Consider the following 22,058-nt stretch of genomic DNA (forward strand, 5'->3'; position numbering starts at 1 on the left):
GACGTACTCTAAAGAGAAAGAGATGGATAATAGCAAGAAATGGGTATACCATAAAAGGAAAAAACAAAACAAAACAAAAAACCACCAACGAACCAACCCAAACCCCCAAACAAAAATGCACTCAAACACCCCACACATGACATCCCAAAAGGGAAGAAGAATCTTTGGGGAGTGGGTTCTACACAGTAGTAGAACAGAAAAATGAGAATGCTTAAGATTATATGCCAACACAGAGCCAAAGGAAAGAAGAGAAGTACTGCCTGTGCATCAGCTACCTCACAGCCTGAAAGTTTTTACTTAATCGGAAGCTAGGTAATACGAACAATCTGCAAGGCCAGCTAAGAATATTTGAGGTTACCTTGGCAGATCAAAAGAGCTTTACGACAATCTTCCATACTGAATCCCAACTCCTGGAGGCGAGCCAGCTGTACCTCTGTAATTGAACAGTTAATCAACCATAAACCCTTGACAGTTACCTACTTGTTTTCATTTCTAAAATTAAGAGATATCTGTATGAAAAATGGGGTTTTGTTTCTTTAAGATTGCAACTGTAGAAAAAGCATATGATTCGGCACTGCTTTTACAAAACAAACCCGAAAAGCAACCCCCCAACCCATAATGTTTACATTCTCGAATATATGGGCTATTTTTATTCTCCTACAGGAAGCCAACGTACTCCATGAATTTCAGTTGGGACTAAGTTTTTTTTTTTTTAAACCAACCCTTCATTCAGAACACAATTACTTATTTACTTTGAACTCCCACAAGGCTCTCAACTGCAGTAGCAGAGAAAAAAGCCTTTTTCACTAGTGTGTATTTCCTCATTGTTGTCAGGCAGCGGTTCCGACCACACACAATTTTTAGTTTGTAAAAAAGCAATGTCACCAAAACAAAAGATTGCTAGATATGAAGAGATAACTGGCAATTATGATGCTTTCCATTTCACTATCAGTTTAATGAGTTTGAAGAGATTGACCCTCTCCTCCTTTAAAAGTTGGCTACCTAAGTACTCTATCATGATGATTTACAACGACAAGCAATGCTAAATAAAACTTACTATAAAACAACCCACTGTCATACTACAAGCAGAAAAAACCAAAAACAAATCTACTTTTTTTTTTATAGTATCATCAGTATAATGCCATCATCAGATAATTCAAATCAATTAAGGGTTTTACGTGATGCAGATATCAACATATTTTGTGGTTAGCGTATAATCTAGCTTCACACTGCAGAAACCTTCTTTAGATATTAAAAATGGCTTCACTCCAACAGTTAAAAACATACCAAGAACAGGATCCAACACACGTTTGGATATCTCTCTGTTTTCATGTGTCAAGGAGGAATTCTCATTCACCAGTGCCAAACTAGAAGGATTAGCAGTATTTTCAGCAATCGATACAGTCGAGTCAGGCATAGCTGCACTAGTCTGTTGAGGAATTGACTTTGCAATTGCCAAGAACAGTTGAACATCATTGTATGACAGTCTGATATCCAGCGCTTGCAACTGAATCTAAAGGAAAAATTAAAAAATAAGATTCAGTTACCCTTTCCCACATATTTTTCTTGTATACTTTGGATATTAACAAAGCTTTTCCCAAAGGAAGACAAAATTTAATATTAAAATATGATGACCACATTGTTTTAAAGCTCCAGTACTAAAATTACCAAACTTGTTATTATTTACTAAAAACCATTAAAAGCATTATAGATTATATCTATACGCAGTATGTATTATGCATTAAAAGCATATATCAAGAAAAAAAATTTCCTTTGGTATAAGGGTAAAAAGAAGTCTCTAAACAGATTTCCCCTCTAATAAACACTAACGAGATACAGAAAATAAACCTTTTTCTTTCAGTTATTAGTAACTATCTAACACGTCTACATTATCAGCCCACTTTTTTCCCCCACTATTAATCTCTATAGTATATCCCAGAAATAAATCCTTTGTTACCACTAGGACCACTTTCTGCATGCTTGTTTCTTTGCCTTTTCCACTTCAGGAAAAATTTATCTTATTCTTTTCTTACTCATTTGAAAGTATTCTACTGAATCCTTGGGCATTAAAAAAATCTGTGCAAGATCATGATCTAGTATTCTCTACTGCATATAGTTTTATTCAGGCCTTTAATATTACCTCTAGAATAGGAGGAAAATCCTCACTATTGAAAGCATCCAACAGTCCTGAACCACTTGGGTAGGAAGCATTCCCAACAAGCTCCATCTGAATTTGTACTGGATCAATAATTGACAGTGCGGTCTCTTGCTCATTTCCTAACCGGCATGAAAAAACCTAAAAATTAAAAATGGTTTTAAAAGAATTAGGAACCAAGGGAACAGGCCTGGCAAGACCCTCTAAATCAAAGACTGACTCTCTATCACAAAACATGAACTATAGTCAAACTGTTCCCTACAGATAATTCCTTTGTCAACTTTAAGACAGCAGAGATTTCAAAATCTTTCCAGACAATTTATTCCAGTGCCCAGCTATGCCGTAAATTCAGGAAAAGAGATTCTGATATGCAACCAAATATTCCCTTTACTGCTAAGCTTAACTCTACTACTCCTCCTACCACAGATGTGGAAAACACTTTGTTCTTCGGTCTACAATAACCGTTTAGGATTTACCACATCTCTGCACAGCCTGTTCTTCTGAGCAAGTTCTTTTAAACTTTCCCAATATATTATGTACCCCTCAATTCTGAGTGTTTTTGTTGCTCTCCTCTCAATTGTTCAGAGCTTCTTCAGCTCTGTTTCCCCAAGACTGGAGGCCACAGCACTCCAGCTGTGGTCCTGCTCTGCTGAAGAAGATGCAAGGATCACTTTACATACTCAAAATTCCTACTCGCAAAAGACCCCCTACCTGCATGTTCCAATGGCCTGATACTGCTTGTTCACCTCAAGTCAGTTATGACTACAGCTTGCAGGCCTTTGCTGACCACGTGAACTTCTGTCTACCCAGTCACTTCTCAGCTTTCAATTAATTTGCCAGTTTATGGCTGGAAGCTAGGTTAGTAACTAACAATATTTTGAGATTATAGTCAAGTGTTTCAATGTCTTAACAGGAACAATATAAAACCATTCATAAAACTGCTGGAGAATGAAAGCATTTGATGAGGAACTAACAATCTTCAAAAATCATCTGTGGACTACTCCTGTTGTATATATATTTATAGTAAAGTATCTTCACAAGCTTCTCTAATTTTACATGTTTTACAAAAGCAAATTTATTTCTTCTTACCTCAATGCCAAACAAACTACCAGAGAAAGGACGATCTAACAACTTGGGCTTGTAAGTGAGAACAGTAGTCCCCTTCAAAATAATTGCATTGGTATCGAAACAAGACATGTCTTCAACAACCACAAATTCAGTTCCTTAACAAAACAAAATGACAAATATAAACAAGGCAATTGGAAATACCATTAAGGTATTTTAAGCATTTGTAGCAGGTTTCTTGATTTTCTGTCCTTTAAAGGACCTTTTTTTTCCACTAGCCCAACATAGCTTTTAATCAGAAAAGCTCCTAAAAAAGCACCAGAGAAGAATACACTTACCTGTCACGTTAACCTTAACTTCCAGCTGTTTTTCTGTAGACACACGTAGCGATGAACGTTTTGTAACTACTCCACTTTTCACTGTTTTTGGAACTACAGCTGTTTCACTGCTATAAGTGCGTTGCCGGGAAGAAGGGTGATTTTCTCGCTTTTTGCTGTCTCCAGGAGTATATAAAAAGTCATGAACAAGTAACAACCAGTCAAATATTAGAAATACACGAAGATTGTTCAGAACAACTGTGAAACTGGAGGAATCCTTAGTAGACCTTTTAAGAAGAGAGAAGCATACATATGAACTTTAAGTCTTGCGTATATTTAAAATTATGCAGAAAACTATCAGTATCTAACACATAAGAACTATATGGAACTTTACATGGATACACTTAGTTTACAGAGTGTCTGGCCTTTAAAATACATATATATGTATATATATTTAAATAGATTGAATTTCATCAAGCTGCTGTACCCACAGAAACCCCACAGATCTTAACTGCATGAATTCTAAGCTGTAGTGACACAAAAGATGAATTGAAAAAATCTATGCAACAAGAAATTAACTTATAAAAGCTCCTTTAATACATTTACTTTATTGATACTAATTTGCAAAGTCTCAAATTTTAAAATGGATCTTTTTATTATTATTTTACATCTGTTCAGTATCAAACCTAACGTACCACGTGTGAAATTTAGACCTGGCTCCATAACCCTCAGATTAGACATTCAATGTGTTTCCTCTCACACTCTGACAGCATTTTGCAGCACAGGAAGCTTCTCTGTCATTTAGAAAAAATGCTAGCCTTACTGAACTTTTAGGATCACATTTTAAATATCTGGCTAGGAGGGATAAAAGTGTTTGGCTTCATGATCTGGAATACCAATTATATTTGGTCATGCTAACTGGAAAATAATCTATGTGCTTAAATACCATGAAACAATTTTATATCCAACACATTCTGAACTATAAAATCTCTAAAGAACTGTAACTCCTTTGTGAGAAGCAGCCTGCCTGCATTGCTTCCAATAGTAAAAGCCTTTAACCCTCCCTGGCTCTCCAGGATATTTCCAAAAGGCACGAGCCAGTATAACACTATCATTGAGCTCTGCAAAAGCTTACATCTAGTGCCAAGGATGCTCTCACCAGTAAAAACATAACACATGCTTATGTGGCTAAAATTTAAAAGCACAACAGTTGGGAACAAAATTCCTGAAACTATCACTCATAAACCAGATTAGGCTATGCTGTGCAAACTAACCTCCAATCTAGGCAGATACTGGATCAACAGTTACATGAAAACCTTCCTGTCCCCCCCGCCTTGGTAAATCCCGTGGCATTTTAGTTTTTATTCAAATCAAAATCTGGTTGTCTTTCTGAACACAAACTTATTAAGTACTTAAAACCATCATGCATTATCCAAATCTATACAACAAATTTCTCTCGATTGCCTGAAGTTTGTTTGTTTGTTTTTTATGAACAAATGTCTTCAAGATTTGCTGTTGGACTAAAACAGTCCACAGATCTTTTTCTACATTACTCCTGCAACTGCTTCAAAAGGTATCATACTTATAAAAGAGTTAGAAAGCTGAGTTTGGTCAGTCAGCCTGATCAAAAGTGAAAGCAACATCGCTAGTCATCTCACTTCACCATCTTTCTTGTTAGTTAACATCCCTCAACAAAACACCATGCTGATACAGGTAAATACTGACATTATACTTTATACTCCCGTCGTCAATATGAAATGAGAACGAAACAGATATCCACTGTGATGCCTTTAAGCATTCCAAGAGGTTTGGACAAGGAAAAATAAACAGGGTAGGATAGAATACAGAAGAGAATGTGGAGATTGTTTTTTGAAAGAGGTGCCATTTCTGTATTTATTTGATTCTCTCAGAAAGGCAAGTGTGACACCTACTGGAAAACAGCTTTTGTGCAACATATATTAAAAATTCTACAATACGGTTTTATGCAAACATACAAGTGATAGGCCAGACTTAGCAAGCTTCAAGCACTACTGATTTTAGTAGGCCAGAACGTCATCCAATACATTACACATTCAAACCGAAATTTCTTTTATTGCAACAATGGGGGGGAATCCAACAACCTTCAGTTAATTAATAACTGCAGATTTCAATCTATCAAGCATCACTGACCACCCCAAAAATGTCTTCACATCTAAATACAATGCCAGCAAGTTTATCTACATTAATAACAGCTGTACTAAAAACAAGACAATCCTGGTCGACTATGTCATTATTAAAAACAAACAAACAAACAAACCAACCCCAGAATTACCAACCTGAAGTGCAATTCAATCTGGATTGCTCCTGGACTACTAGTATTCTTTGATGACTGAAAGATGCAATTGAACACATTGGGCGTGCCTACAGCAGACTTCTGTCCAGCATAACGTGTGTCAAATGCCATCATGGAATGAGAAACCAAATTTACAGACTTTGTTCCATTTGAAGAGCTTTCAAAAAGCAACTTGGATTTCTTAAAATCAAACCTAGGAGAATAAAAAGCAAAGCAATACATTTAAGAGTCTTGTAGCTCATTTATTTCTAGAAGCCACTTCTTTTAAAAGTATGCATAGTATACTGCTGGTATCTTTTATTTACACATTTTCTAAACAATTATAATCACATCTCATGTCACAGAGATAGAAAGTAGATCTATACTGTATGTAATAATATTTTCCAGTGATACAGAAACTTCTGGATTAACAAAAAACTAAAACAACATAGCAGAAATCTGTTTTTTTTACAATTACCTCTCAACATTTTCTTAATTAGAACACCATTTGTCTTGGGCAAGTGAACTGATTACTCAACTGTGATTTCAAGGACAACTTGAAAGACACAGATGGTACCTTTTGAACAGTGTCATTCCCTTTCATCTTTCAGATCAGCTGAAATGCTCAATTTGGACTCTAATTAAGAAATTATATTTCATTGCATTATTAACCCATAATTTCATGTATTATGCTAATTCCTGTCCTATAATCTCTCAGATGAGCACAGAATTTAGGATAAGGTATTCAGTAACAAAACAAAATTCATACCTGGCTAAAGAGGTGCATCCATCTTTTCCTTTTGGATCCATCAGTTCCAGACTCACATTAACCATGTCAATGAGGAACGACATAGAAGTATACACTTCTCCACTCAAAACTGTCTGAAAGTGGAAAACACCAACATTCTTTATAAGAGCACCTGTTTAACTTTCATTCCTGAATTTTATTTCAGACAAATGCAAAGAGCTGTTGTGTTTCTCCTTCAGAGTTTCATTAACCATTGCTGGGCAAAAAAGTTACGTTTCGCAACAGTGCAGCTTTCAACTTGAAAAATGTCTATTAACCATTTTCACTCTACTGTTCTATAGCTTCTTTGTTCTCAACCAAAATGTTGCTGTTGTCATCCTCCCAAAAAACCAAACAGCCAACAATTCTTTCAAACTGTTTCAGGTAACTTCTATTATTAAATCAGGTTTGTAGTTTCTGAAACTTTTTTTTTTTAAATAGCTTTAGGTGAAAAGCCTGACATGAAGAGCATACTTGTATTAGGAGAACGTTACCCATTCTTTCCTCTGATCCTAAAGAGAATCCTAGATGCTTCCTAGCAATTTTTCGCCCTGCTGTGGTCACATTTGCTTCTTAAGCAAAGATTAGTCATGCAACATAGACAATGCTTAGAAGCCCCACAAGATCAAGAGAAAACATGGTATTCAACAACTTCCCTTCCCAGTAATAAGGATAAATATTGATTATTTCCAGGTGCTGCCCACATTCTTCCTGAAAGGATAGTGTTTGACAACAGCCAAACAGGCAATACTTGAGAATCTGCTTAAAGAAAAAAAAGAAAAAAAAAAAGAAAAAAGCTCAGCTCTAAAGCTTTTATCACTTGGGACACCATGGGAAAGGAATCATCGCCCTGCATGTGATTACAGGATAATCTTCATGTCCTTCCAAAAAGCTCCACTCAAATGGAAAAATCTTAAGCTTGTTAATGTACCAGTAATATACTGCAATAGCAGCTCAGCTTAAATACTTTGGGGGGGAGAAAAAAAAAGTAGAGTTTTTGTAGATTTAACTCTTCCCCACTGATACATTTCAGCAGACCCAAAATGAACTAACAGATACAAGCAATGATGGCTGTTTCTCACACGTCCCTTCTGAAGGTTAGAATCTCGGAAACATGAAGCAATCGTAAGAGCAAGCCACAACGGTAAGCTGAGACAAACCTGAATTCACAGGAGTATCTACAGACAAAAAGGTTCCTTTGCTGTCTGTCTACCTAAATTTTTTTATTATTATTATTTTTTTTAATATACCAATCCACCTGGTAAACTACAAGAAAATAACAGATATTTAGCCTAATCAGCAAAACCCCCAGACATTTCAAGACAGAATTTCAACTGTATATAGCTCCTCTTACATGAATTCTTGGATCCTGCAAGTCATAAGGCCTCATGAACTCTTCTATAGGCTCCCCAAGGTTGTTCTCCAGCAGTCCACGTATCAGTTTATACTTATTCAAATCCAGAGAGCAATGGACTGATGACAGATTGCCGTGGATCGATATGTCTGCAACTGCATGACTTAACTCTCTACAACAAAGGAAAACACCTCAGTATTTCAAGGTGGTATAACACAGCAGGCAATACTTCTAAAACACAATAAAAGGCATCTAAAACACTGGCTTTAGACCAACAGCATAAAGTGAAACTGTTTAGATAAACTCACTTGTCTAAGTTTCTCTCTACTTGTAACTTCAGTCTGAAAGGTTCTGTTAATAGGCTTCCTCCTGTCTGCCTCACAAAGTAAGATGGAAAGCTCAAGTCCACGCTTGTATCTTCCACAGCCTTTGAATACCCTCTCTGATATCTTTCCGCAGCAAATATGTCCATGTCCTGCAGATCAACCACAATGCAGTCTAAGAGGCAGATGTGATCCTCTGCAAGCGCACAGGAGATAACATTAAAAAAGAAAAAAAAGAATCTGTACAAAACTAATGCAACTTGCTTTAAAAAGAAATCTAGTTTCTCCTGGAAGTTATTATGATTTTTTTTATTATTATTCACACTTATCAATACCTGTAACTACCAGATACCAAGCTCATTCACAGGTAAATCTAAACTCTTAATTAAAGTCAAACTATACTCCTTATATGTATGCAATATGCACCTCAAAACACGCCCAAATTGCAGGATTGTTCTTCCAGAAACTGAGCTACAATTCCCTAATCTTTTAAGCTGCAAAAATCAACCCTGAAACCAAGAAGTAATTTCTTTTTAAATCTACCATCTTTAGACCCAGAGCCTTACTTTTTCAGTGTCACATAAGACACAAGCAAAAATGCACTGCGTTATTTTACAATGAAAAAGAAGAGCTATAAGGGGTTTCTACTATTTATCACATACCTGGGCTGTCAGGGTTTGGTACAACAGGTAGCTTTGATTGTTGCCCTTGTTGCTTACTCAGTGTATTCAGCATAGGCTCACTCTTCAGCCTAGAAATGTTTGTTCCTGACGATTTTTTCATGAACAACCCTTCCATCGCTACTTTTGATTCATCAGCACTTGTTGTTTTCTTCATGCTATGTTTCGGGGTTCCCACAGGAGATGAAAATTGAACTGAATCCTGCTAATGAAAGAAATTTTGTAATTAACAATAAATTTTTAATTTAAATTCTAAGGAACCAATACACCAAGGTTTAAGCTGCAACAAATTCCTGTCAAAAACCTAGTATTTTATTTGAATGCCAGTATCTTTTACTGTAGAAAGACCGCCAAACTTTTTTCCTATAACCTTAACAGATTAAAACATTTTCTTTTAAAAAAAGTTTATTTCAGCAACATTTTAAAAAAAGCTGTGAAATCTGTTCAATGAGAAATTAATTCTAAACCAGTGGTTTTTGCACAAAACCAAAAAAAACCCCCATGTAAATGAAATTAATACAAAATAGAGGAGTAAGACTGTCAAGATATTAAGCATTTCTGTAGAATAAAGATTGTTAAATATTTAAGCTGTTTTTCAGAACATCTTCAGATGATAAAAACAACATATGCCGTTATTTCTGCAAGATCACATCAGCAACTTAGTATTTTATTAGACTATGTGAACAAGCACTTCTATACATGAAGTTATCATTTTATGCACTTTAAATACTTCAGTCATCATACTGAAATGTGTCCCCAAATTTTTCTGCAGTAGCTAAGTTTAAGATAGAATAAATCCCTACCCTTGTTAAAATTCCCACAGGTGAAAAAAGAAAAGCTCATTCATATTGATGTATAACATTTTAGACATTTCCCCACCACCACATATCCAGTGGAAATCTTTTCCACCTTCATGATGCTGTCTAGCATCAAAAAACGGCAAAGGGTATAGTTCGCTAGTACATTAGTCACATCAACATTAGGAATTTGTTCTCCCAAAAACATATGTCTGGTGGAACAGGTTTACACACCACCTTAATACTCCGAAGCCAATTTCAGGGTTCATGTAGTCTGTCCTGATTTAAGTTTATTAACCTCATGTTTCAAATCTACTCAGCTTCACATGCCCTAGCAGATAGCAATCATCTGTCTTTAGTGATCCACTTGCCCCTTACTCTGGGATTGCTCACTTTACCCGTGACTGCAGTATTGTTACGATCACTGTCCACCTTCTTTCTGTATCTCGCTTCTGATGTCACTGTACAATCCTTACCCATAAACTTTCATTTCTCATTTTAATTATTAATCTTACTTGCCTTACGTGGGTTTTAAATATTATTTATTGGAAAAATTCATTGCAGCCATGATCAAGGATTTTAAGATTAAAAATTTGAAGCCATTAACATTTAACTTTCTACTGTAAAGACAAGACTGAAAAGTACATGCAAAGAAAAGTCATCACATCATCTAGAAATCTATGAATTTATGCAATAAATCCAAATTAATAGCTCCTCAGACATGCATAAAGAGCACACCACAACAAATTTAAATCCAATTCTTACAGAATTCAGCAGAGGCTTTAGAACAGAAACATTACTTTTAACATATAAAGGAACTTTTAAAGTGCTAAATTCCACAAGAAAATTTCATTTTTTTTAATGAATGAGCAGCACCTGAACACTTCTATAAAGATGTGAAATACCTCAAATAAAACTGGATCCTTGTATGCATTGCCTTGTAAAATCAGATCCTCAAAAATAAACATAGGACAGAGAAAAAAATGAAAACAAAACAAAACAAACCCCCAAAATCCCACCTGATCCCATTTCAAACCCCCAAATTTCTACAGTGCTACATAACACAGTATTTTTAAGTTGAAATAAAATTACTATGCACACATCCTTTCTTTTAACTTCTAACATTAATTTAGGAATCTACCATTTACAAACCTTTAAATACATCAGCACACTAGAGTACAGAAGACAACTCAATATTACAGTCTAATGTTTCCTTACAGTAAAGACACTGGTAGGTATAAATCAGAGGGAGGTAACAGACACACCACAAAACTGCTGCAGCAATTTAGTCCACCTAATTTCTATGCCCCTTTAAAATGGGGTTAGGGGGTTCCCAGAACAATTACCCACTTTCTTGCATAGGTTAGATATAGAAAGCCATCCAAGATGGATCTTCCTTACCCCAAATTTTGTAGCTGCACCTCTCAACAGCAACATCAACTATATCCTGTCCTGCACCTAGCCTTATTGTTCAAGCATTCACTGGAAACCCTTTCATTAGGTTTAATGAAAGCAACTACACACACTCAGTCTCATTAAGAGCAGAAAAAAAAAGAAGAATTAAAACCAGTTCTGTTCTCCAGTGTGTTCCAACAAGTCTCAGCCAATACAGATCTCCATTTTCTGCTACTCACGCTTTTGAAATTTTGTTTCGCAAAGAGTTGAAGAAGCCACTAAAGAGGGTTAGCTGAAAGCCCATTATGCTCCCACGTTCAGGTGTGCACCCAGCTAGGTCCTGCTTCCTAACAAGCCCAGTTCTAGTGAGTTCCACAGAACAGTCTCCCCTCTGCCCTGAAGGTCTCCAAAAGCAAGCCCAGGTGCAGGCACAGAGGGAGCAGCTGGGTACAATCAGCAGCAGGCCAGATCCAGAGGACTACCCAGCACACTGCCATGGACTGTTTCGCTACTAGTAGTACAAAGCATATATATATAAAGTAAAATGTAAGAATCATTTTCCTTTTTGATATAGAGATAAAATGCACAAGAAGTAGAAAAACCACAAGCTGCTAAATTAAGTAATGCTCTTACCTTGTTCTTTAGTGAAAAAGTACCCGGCATACCCGCAAACAGAAATCTGTTCTTGACTTTCAGTTTTCCAAGATTAGCCACAATAAGACTATTGGACTTTGAACTTTCAGGTATAAGCAGAACAGGAGCACCAGCCTCAATATCCAGAAGAACTCGGGAAGCTCGCTGTGCTTTATCTCTTACCTGGGAATTGCAAAAATTAATTTAAAAAAAAAAAATTTAAAAAATACAGGAAGTGGATGATTATTTCACACGGATTAGTACTGAATTCAGGAACACTATTCCTTGATTTACAAAATTAAGATGTGATAAAATTTTATTAAAAAAAAAAAGAACTCAAACTCTTGTTTTAGGTGGAGAATAAAGGCTAGGTAAAAAAGGACTGTGATGCAAACAGCGCACACCTGTGCAACAGGTGTAGCAATCAGGAGTGAAGCACACTGTCACCACCGAACTAAGAGGCATAACAGACACTACTCAGCTCACTACTTACTGAAAAGATTACTTAAGAAAAAAATTATTTGCAAAAGGAAAAAAAAAATTTAGAACAGATGTTTCAAAATCAGATTCAAACTTCCCAACTGATGCACAATGAAGCATTTTAATATATGCAAGTATCAACTGTCTTTCTTCCAATTACGAGAAGCGACTTTTTAAACAAGGCTATTACTATTAACTACATTCACAACTCCCACATTAGGTTTTGAGCAAAATAGGCTATGACTGTCATGACTATTTATATACTCTATTGTGTAGAAGTTCAGCATCTCATTTTCTCAGTCTACCAGCCATTACACTCAATCAAAGACATACACCTGAGTAGAACAGAAGGACTTCTCACTTGGTTCTCCTTATTCAGGTATTACCACTACCTGGTGAACAGTGGAGAAAAAGGCAAGATAAAATCTTGAGCCCTTTTTGTCCAGCATCGCAAAGATAGGAAAACACCTGTATCAGTGCATGTGGCAGGATCCAGGTGACAAAGTTTTAAGTAATGTGCAAATCTGGTATTCTACACTTTCAAATAGCAGCAGGATGGTCCTAAATAAGGTCTTTTAAGTACAAGATGAGTATGAGCAATCTCCACTAACATCAGAACTCTAAAACCTCCCATTCATTTCAACTCACTGAGTTGATGCTTTAACATACATTTTATACTGCATTTCAACTTCCAAAAGTAGGCTATGAAAGAACAGAAAAAACCCAGACATACTGTTTGTCCTTCAATTGCTGCTCTTTGCCGCCCCAAGACATCCTGAAGCTGAGTAAAATGTTGGATGAAAGACACCACTTCTGCCTGGAAACGCTGAGTATGTACATACTGAACAGATGCCATGCGTAGAGTGACACGAATATCACACTCCCTCTGTAGCAATGGATCTGGCCTCCCGTATCTATGATAAAGGTTGAAAGTAAAATTTAGCTATCTTTGCTACATTTTACAAATAGTGCTATTCATTTTTTTGCATTCAAAATAATAATATAGAGGATTTAACTGATGATCACAGTATATAAATTAAAAATATTTCAATTATAGATATGAAAAACTGGTTTTATATTAATTATTTCTAAATTACATATATTTAAGTGCTACTGAGTTTTAATTAAGCAAACAGGAAAATTCTGCATTTGGAATGTACCTCTAATATCCACATCTAACAGATACACCTTTGGTGATTTTATACATCTGAGCAGTGTCTTATAAGGTAAGTACTCTACTGCATAATAATATGTAGATTCAACTCTGAATCAGTGTGCTGTTACATTTGAAATTAATTCCATAACATTACTGGGATAATTTCTAATCTGATTAATTCTAGTGGGTGGAGGAGGGGGTGGAAAAGCATGAAACATCACAGGATAAGAACTATTGCTTTACACAAAGCAGAAGAACTTCAAGACTACACTATCACAAAAGAAAACCCTTAATTCCAAAATTAAGGAGCAACGGAAAATCTATTTCATCAGTTGAAAACCTCTTCCAACTTTTAAAAAACAACTACTATTTTATCTAGAAACAAACTATCACCCAAATACTTTCAAGAACAGCTTTAGAGGGAAATAAAAAACTACTTTTCCTGATAAGCCATGTACATTGCAGTGCAAAGAAAAGCTAAAACTCATAAGTTTATGACTGAAAATGTTCAAAGTCTCATTTACAAGCATCCAAAGCAGAATCATGCAGACCTGACAGCTGTGGGTTTTTAGGGTTTTGGTTTGGTTTTTTTGGGGGTGGGGTGTTAATGGTGTTAATATCAAGTAACAAGAAGTTTAAATTCATACTTATAGACTTGGAAAATTAGTGCCTCTTCACCACTTGTAGTGAAACGTTCTCTGTAAAATTCTCCATGAGCTGTAAGATCACTTAAGGACAGACTTCCAATACTTCCTTGCAGGGCTAAATCTCCCTCTGCAAAACAAAACACAGTCAATTAGGATCCTCAAACACAGATAAGTTACTGAAACCAAAATGTTTCTATTAGTGGGATAAACTCATTACAAGTAATTAAATAAATCACATTCAATTAAACATCAAACCTCATGTTCAAAGAAAATTGCATCTTTCTGCTACAAAGTTTGTATTAACCCAAACGTAACTCTATGCTTTACATAAATAATGTGATCACACCACTTTGATTTCTGAAAACTTAGATAGAACTCTTTTCTTCTCTAAAACAGTAATATACACTATTGTTCTGCTCTGTGAAAGTAAAGTATTAAAATCCTAGCCAATCTCAGCAAAAATGATCAAGGGTTCGACAACTGGGGGGGATGCGAGGATTTAAAATCAAGCCTGGAAAAGCAGAGGAAGAAGCAGTGGGAAGAGAATGTGCATCTTCCCCAGGAAACAAACACACAAAAGACCCAATGAACACCAAAATAAAAGCATTTCAAATCACAACTCCAGTGCACACCTCCTTTTATTTTAAACTGCATACAACCTTAGCCTTCCAATCTACTCACCAATCACTTCCAAGTGAGCTGCAAGTTTTGATACACTGGCTTTAGCAAGCTCACTAGTTGTCTTATTCAGTACTAATGATAAAGAATGGACCTGGTCAAACAAAAAGGAACAGGTTGGTGTTAAACAGTATGACTTCATAGCTGGAACGTCTTGTTAGTTTTTTTCAAGACAATTGCACTGTAACACATAAATAGCAAACAAGAATTATCTGATTGGGAGACACTGGAGGAAAGTAACCTTTTTACTTCCTTGTTTGCACATTAACGGGTCTCCCAAGCAACTTAGAACTATCAGGTCATCAACAAATCCTAGCACTTTTATCTTCGTCCTTTTCTCTTTCAAGATTTGTCATTTTTAAGTTAGACTGCAGGACCTCTGGGCAAAGACTATCTATATATACATATTTTTTTTTTAAAAAATACATGTTTATACATATATATGTATAGACACACATATATATTTATAAAAGTATATGCTTCTTTTTTTTTAAATAAACTCCATAGTACCTAGACCAGCACAGTGCTAATTTCAGTATGTCAGGTCTTTAATATTGAAGCAACCTTATTATTTAAGGTATCACAGACATTTAGACTGTGCCCTGTGTTATCCCAGGGACATAACAGTCACTGCCCACAAGACTTACACTTTCCTTAGACTCTCAGGCACAGAGCAGACTGGATGGGGCTGGGGGAGTGGGTGTCAAACTCTACCCCTGAGAGCTCCACTGGATGAACATGGAGCACTCTACTTCAGCCTCCCTTCAAGTGGCATACACGTGTCTAAGGAGGGTCACAGAGCAAGGGAGACAACCATTTTGCAAATGTTCCGCTTTTCTCTAACTTCTGCACTTTTTTAACTACATCTACACACACTTCAAATCTACTGTTTCTGAATTTATGCACATTCTCCACTAGAATAGAAAACATTTGATTTAAATGTCACCTTAAGTTTCTATAAACCAGACGTTTTATGACAGACAATCCAATTACTATTTTGCATCTCAAGTATACCTTCAGATCCAGCTTAGTGTTTACAGGCTCTTGGGCTTGACAAGCTGACAAGGTATTTATTTCTGATTTGATTGTTTGCTGAGTATCTTCAGGTTGCAGCTTCATAGCATGGTTATCAGCAGTGGATCCAATCCCAAAGAAATCCAGTATCACTACCCAAGTTTGCAAAGTTATTAAGACATCTAGACAATTAAAATCAACATCTACACTACGGTTAATTTTGTTATAGTGAGAAGAAAATTCAGGATGTTTCCTATCCACTAGAAATATATTGATATGAACTAATGAATCATCAAAGTTACTTTTTCCACAGGGCAACTTGGATCTGTCTGCTGTTGGAGAAGGAGGTGGAGTCAGAGGATACTCAGAATCAGCATCTTCTTTTTGCTTCTTACGGGAGGCACAAACTGGTCTTTGGTATAGCTGAAAGACATTAGGTGCTTCTTCCATATGGGAAGGTAGGGAACGTGGCATATCTGGATATTCTACGTTGGATACCGAGGGACAAGACTGTGAAAGATATTCCTTATGTGCTAAACTGGATGGCTTGGGTGCTCCACGGGACACCATGAGATTCTTATACATAGAGTCTGGGTTTTTTTCCAGAAGATCTTCCATTAGCAGAGAACGCAAGGCAATCTGAACAGACAAAGTCTGAGGATGATCTTTAGCAAACTCAACATCAAAATCCTGAAACTTAAGGCTGACAAGGCCTTGTGCACCAAGTGTAAGATCACCACTTAACTGAACCTGGAGCTCTGAGATATGAAAGTTTGCTTGAATCTGAGTAAAAGATTTTGTTTCCCTGATAGCTAACGACTTGTTTTGAACAGAATTAAAACTAGAATGGCTGAATAAGCCATTTTCCTTCCGTTCACTTGAGAATTCTGTGCCCGTACTATGAAGTGATGCTGAAGGAGAAGTATGACAAGTTGAAGATACAGAAGTGGATTGAAATTTGTTCAAGTCTTCACTGTAAATTATATTATCCAGAGTCTGAAGGACTTGTTCATAGACATGTTTTGCTAACACCACCTACAATGTAGAAAAAAGAAACAATCATCACATTAGAGCTCTCTGTATTAATAAGATCAGTACATATATTTTAAAACTCACAAGTGGAAAGACTGTGGAATTTCAAACCAGACAAATTTTAAGTTTGTCCACGAGTAAAAAATAATCCAGAACAAAGTACAATGCAAACTTGAGCAAAACAATTCTTCTGTATTAGCTCTGTAAGATGACACAATCTGGAAACATACAGGATAGGATCCTAGAATAGGATACCTTGTATTCCTAGGCAAAAAGTATCCACACAGAGTTAGTTAAAAATAAGTCAGCATACAAACTAGCCTTAATTTACCATGCTGAGATTATACCGTAATATATGGAAAAAACATTCTACTTAGCCATCATCGCTTGCCTCCTTACCTGAAACTTAGAAGTTTCAGTTTCCTCTATTTAAAATCTCTGCTCCTGCAGAGATTTTTTCAAGATATTAGCATTTTAATTCTTAGTTTCTACTAGAACTGCAAATAAACATATTTGGACAGTGATGCATTTATTTTTCCTTCTGTGATACGTGTTCAAGGTAAGTAAAAGTTAGATTAAATTTTGGTCGTTGTTATTATGACTTAAGACTGTCTCTTCTAACCACATGTATACGGATCTGATTTCTAAACTACCAACATGTTAAACCTGAAGATATTTGCCTGAAGAATACTTATCTTCTGTGCAGGGAAATACTTTTATATTGATAGTGGAAATACTACATTACTATACCTGAAGAGGGTTCACAAATTTCCCTTCAATCTTCATAATGCTTGATATTCCAAATTCTTCATTACTCAGAGGAAAAGTTAAATCCAAATCTCTTTCTAGTGGTATCTTTTCCAATTTAAACTGGATGGTGGTGTTATTCAGAATGTGGAAAGCTGTTAAGAGAAAGTGAAATTAAAACAACATTATATGAAGTGAACTAATTATCCTATAAAGACTGTACAGCAATGCTAAATAAGTACATATGGCTATGGTTTGTTAAATTTCTGCCGGAAAGGCACTATTCAGTTTTTGCTTAGGAGACTAAAAATGGATATAAATAAAATAACATGTCAATTGTAATTAAAATTGAGCAGTATATTTCAGGAGGATGGGTGAGACAGAATAGACAATCAGACCTATGGTCAATACACATTTTTAGTACCATCTACTACTCATATTAAAATAATTAAGAGTCCTCTGATTAACATACCATGGCCTTTATGTAATGATTCAAAGAAGTCATGACGAGTAAAATGGGATTCTTCCTGACTACTAATACTGGCAGGACCTGAAGAAGAATGCAGCCCATGAGATATTTCACTTGCAGGCTCCTTCTTGCTTGTAAATTGACTGCTATTTAAAGAATACATTTTAATATCTTTAATTTCAACTTGCAGTCTATCACTTGTAGATTTGTCTTCTCCTGGTACAAAATTCTGAATAGATATTTGTCCTAGATGACCTACCAGCAGTTCAGAGCTACCAGGCTTTCGAGGTATTGAGACAATCGGTGATTCAATATTTACATTTAATATAAGCTTAATAGTATCAGTTTTGAGAGGCTGTGATCCAAATGCATAGCCTTCATTATCTTCTAAGTTGGCAACATCTCTTGACCGTGGTGTCGTATCAAACAAAGAAACCATTTCACTGTATTCAGCAGTTTTAGTTGCCAAGACTGTAGTAACTTTTGAAGCTGCACTTTTCAGCATGCTGCGGAAATTCTCTTCCAATTCATCCATTGACAAAGTTAGTTCTTTCAAAAATTTAGCTGAGTGGTTGTAGTGTAAGGAGGCCATTTTGAGGTTGAGAGAACATTCCTCTTTTGACTTTTCTGTGAAAGTGAAACTTAAAGCATCTGGAAGGCTATTTCCATCATCAAGCCTAAAGAATAAAGATTCAAAGTAATCTACATCACCAATGAGATTTTCATACCTTACTGTATTCCCTATGCTGACAACATACTGGTTCTTAACACTATCTTGTGTTAGGTCCGTAAGGTGAAGGCAACCAAGAGAGCCATTTACATCAAACTTACTACACATGGAGACATTTACTTTGGTGCCACCAATACTGGCTGTTGCAATTTTTCTCCCATATTTTTCTCCATTTGTCATGCCAACTGTCCTGAGGAGGAGTATATTTAACCAGTGAATATCAACTGCTACCTCTGTATTCTGTACATAAGTAGACTGGAAGGTTTCCTGCTCCCTCCAATCTCTTTCCAAGTCAGTTATTAAAGGCTGAGGACTACAATCTTCTTTCTCCTTCGGGAAAGATTTCTGGAGAAACCCAATCAGTTCAACAATAGTCTCTGGATTAAGGATGATATCCAGGTTGTTCACCTGTACAGAGATCACCTGAAGACTGCTATCCAAATTCATTGATGGGCATTCTGCACTCACAAACTGATACTCTAATTTTATCAGGGACTCTTGATCTTTTCCATTGTTACCAGATGAAATATTTGAGGCTGTAGTGCATCTCTCTGCCAAACTAGCTACATCAATGGGACGCGCATCATATGGTCCATAAACTGGGGACTGAGCTCTGCTGTCTCGAAGACTTCCTGTTGGCACATCAAAACTCAGATTCTTATGAGAAGCCATCAAAAGATCAAAATCCGTTCCATATGTTTGCATAGTATCAACCAGTAACAGGCCATGAACAGTCAGGGACACTTCTGCATCATACGGCCTTTTCACAAAATGGGCATTGGTGCCAAAAACCTTGAGTACAGAGATGTATCGTCCATTACTTTCAACACCCAACTGCATACAGTTTACTTTGAATTCAGCCAAAAGCAGCTGAGATTCAACAAGAACTTCCCTGGTATGTTGCTCCAGCATTACAACACTCTGTGTTAGATTCATTACAGAATCATGCAAACTGCCAAGCTGCTCTACCTCAGCAAAAATCTTGTCTTTCCCTAGATGTAGTGCATCAGAAGACTTAGTTTCAGATGTACTCAGCTGTGTACAACAGTTCTTCAAAGCCGATATTTTGTCTTCATTGATATGAATTTTCAAGTCTGGCAGAGTGCCAGACAAGACAGCTCCTGGGTATTTTGGGTCAGACGTGTATATCAACCTGCGCTCCAATTGCAGGTGAACATTGAATTTTTCTACCACATGAGTTGGACCCACATCACTATCTTGAACATGTTTCCAATTGTCTTTCACTCGGCCCACCATGATCTGAAGGTCCATAAATGAAAGTGTGTATCTCTCATACATTTTTTTACTCATTAAGTGTGCTTGTAGCTGCTCTTCACTTATTTCTACTCCAGTAAATTCAGACATTTTGATGCCACTATTAGTGTTAGATTCTGGTGGTGGAGTATTGGGAGGAGTTGCAAGAGGTGTTTTATATTCCTCATCACTCAATTCATTGACTTCTGAAGAAAAAGTATCTGCGCTCCTTTTAGATTCTTCTGTGGATTAAAAAAATAACAGTAAACAAACAAATAAACAAAAGTATTCTCCTCCCTCCTTGGATGTTTCCCATCATTACCTGATCATCCTGTCTGAAGTTGTATTTAAAAAAAACCACAAAGCATATCCGGTACTGTCCTTGCCTCCTTCCACTGTCACCTTTTTTTCTCAACAGGAAATCTACTACACTTCTTTTACATGCATGCAGATGTCAGTCACAATGCATTATAGAATCTATTAAAAGACACTATTGTCTCATTTTTTAACCCACTTACTATTACTACAAGATTTACTTTTCACCAAGTTGTTAAAAAAAAAATCCATTACTCTGCCTATGCAATTCTTTAAATCCTCAAAACCAACTGAAAGGGAAGAGCTACTTAATTACAATATATTTATGATCAGAAGTTTTTGTCCAATTAACTTTACTGCTTAATATTAACTTTCATTTTATTATCATAAGAAAAGGATTTCTTCTACTTCACAAAGCAGGAACACCTCCCAAAACTTTCCTGTACTTTTTTACCTTTATTTTTTTCCTTTTTTTTTTTTTTTAAGCTCAAGCTACTCTAAACAGCCCAATGCCCCAATTTCACAGGGAAATACAAATCAATCTTGCATAAACAATTTGTGTTCTTTTTCTAGTTTGCCATAAGACAGAATTTACTAAAAAGGAAGCTACTGAAACCTTGCAGAGATTAGTTGGTGCTAGAAAAGATTAAATCATTCAAAGACATCCAGAGTAAAAACATTCCACTGTAGACAATTTTGGGCTTGACACCTCAACTTTCCACTGCACCACAAAACAGCTCATCCTACAGCTGTACTGTTTAAAAAAGGAAATGAATACCACATAGCTATCTCTTCCAATTTTTTTTAACATATCCTCACATACCATACAGTTCAGCTAGATTTTAAGTAGGTCTAATGTTATTTACAAGTTCCACTGTACTTTCTTTTCAATTTTCCTGCACTGTTTTCTTAGTGGAAGAGGAAAGCAGCAATGACTTGTTTAAGAAGCAATGATCTTAACTTTTGATACAAAGGACACCAATTTCCCTTTCACTTTTATTCAGCTAGCTACAGACACATGTCCTAAGAACAAAGATGCATATGACTCCAGAATTGGAGGACTTACTCAAAGCATACTTTCACTGGGAGCACTGTCCCAAAAAAGCATTCAACAGCTAAATCTTCTATCACTCAGCCAAAATCGTATCTATGGTAAAGTGCCTGGCACACTAGCTTCACGCATGTTCACAGCCATCAAGAGGTGCAAGATATCACAGGGGAGCGTTTAATTTAAATGTTAATCCCAGAACAACCCCAAACCCCCAACAAAACCAAAATAACCTCCCCCCCCCCCCCCCCTTTTTAAAACTGTATATCAATCTTAATTAAAAATTTATCGATAATAGCAGAATTATTATGTGAAACTCTATGCATATATAGGGGAAATAACCTTAAGCCTTCTCTACTTTCAACACAGACTAAAGAGTTTCTGGGAGAAGGTGGAAAGAAAAGGAAAGCTGCAATAATTCTAGATCATACCTTGAGAATTGGTAAGTAATATTCTTCCCAGATCTACAACAACTAACACTGGATCCACAAATTTGAAATCATCAGGAAAGATCACCTGAGGGGCAGAAATATCAAGGCACACAGTCCAGCTTTTGCTGTTTTCCTGAAAGTTAAGAAGAAAAATATAATAGCCCATAAGAAATAGTTTCCCCTCACATACAAAAAAAGCCACGTCAAACAAATCAATCTAGTTAGCCACTTTTCCACCCG

General features: G+C 36.2%; 1 protein-coding gene across 5 annotated transcripts in view; it reads right to left on the reverse strand.

The window, feature by feature from the left end:
- VPS13D (vacuolar protein sorting 13 homolog D) overlaps positions 1-22,058 on the reverse strand; it is a 111,430-nt gene that overhangs the window by 73,059 nt on the left and 16,313 nt on the right. For 3 of the 5 annotated variants that reach the window (XM_072884146.1, XM_072884142.1, XM_072884144.1), the window contains exons 18-35: positions 21,819-21,951; positions 18,044-20,266; positions 17,575-17,726; positions 15,793-16,827; positions 14,782-14,872; positions 14,101-14,227; positions 13,031-13,211; positions 11,818-12,000; positions 8,975-9,197; positions 8,298-8,508; positions 7,990-8,161; positions 6,618-6,730; positions 5,853-6,062; positions 3,559-3,824; positions 3,245-3,378; positions 2,141-2,296; positions 1,288-1,513; positions 359-433 (exon numbers count right to left, since the gene is read on the reverse strand). In XM_072884146.1, coding sequence (XP_072740247.1) covers positions 359-433; positions 1,288-1,513; positions 2,141-2,296; positions 3,245-3,378; positions 3,559-3,824; positions 5,853-6,062; positions 6,618-6,730; positions 7,990-8,161; positions 8,298-8,508; positions 8,975-9,197; positions 11,818-12,000; positions 13,031-13,211; positions 14,101-14,227; positions 14,782-14,872; positions 15,793-16,827; positions 17,575-17,726; positions 18,044-20,266; positions 21,819-21,951 — 5,911 coding nt within the window. The remainder of the gene's footprint in view (positions 1-358; positions 434-1,287; positions 1,514-2,140; positions 2,297-3,244; positions 3,379-3,558; positions 3,825-5,852; positions 6,063-6,617; positions 6,731-7,989; positions 8,162-8,297; positions 8,509-8,974; positions 9,198-11,817; positions 12,001-13,030; positions 13,212-14,100; positions 14,228-14,781; positions 14,873-15,792; positions 16,828-17,574; positions 17,727-18,043; positions 20,267-21,818; positions 21,952-22,058) is intronic. The other 2 variants (XM_072884143.1, XM_072884145.1) reach the window with 1 other exon arrangement.

This window comes from Ciconia boyciana, chromosome 19, assembly GCF_034638445.1.
Source record: "Ciconia boyciana chromosome 19, ASM3463844v1, whole genome shotgun sequence".
In the NCBI taxonomy this organism is placed as follows: domain Eukaryota; kingdom Metazoa; phylum Chordata; class Aves; order Ciconiiformes; family Ciconiidae; genus Ciconia; species Ciconia boyciana.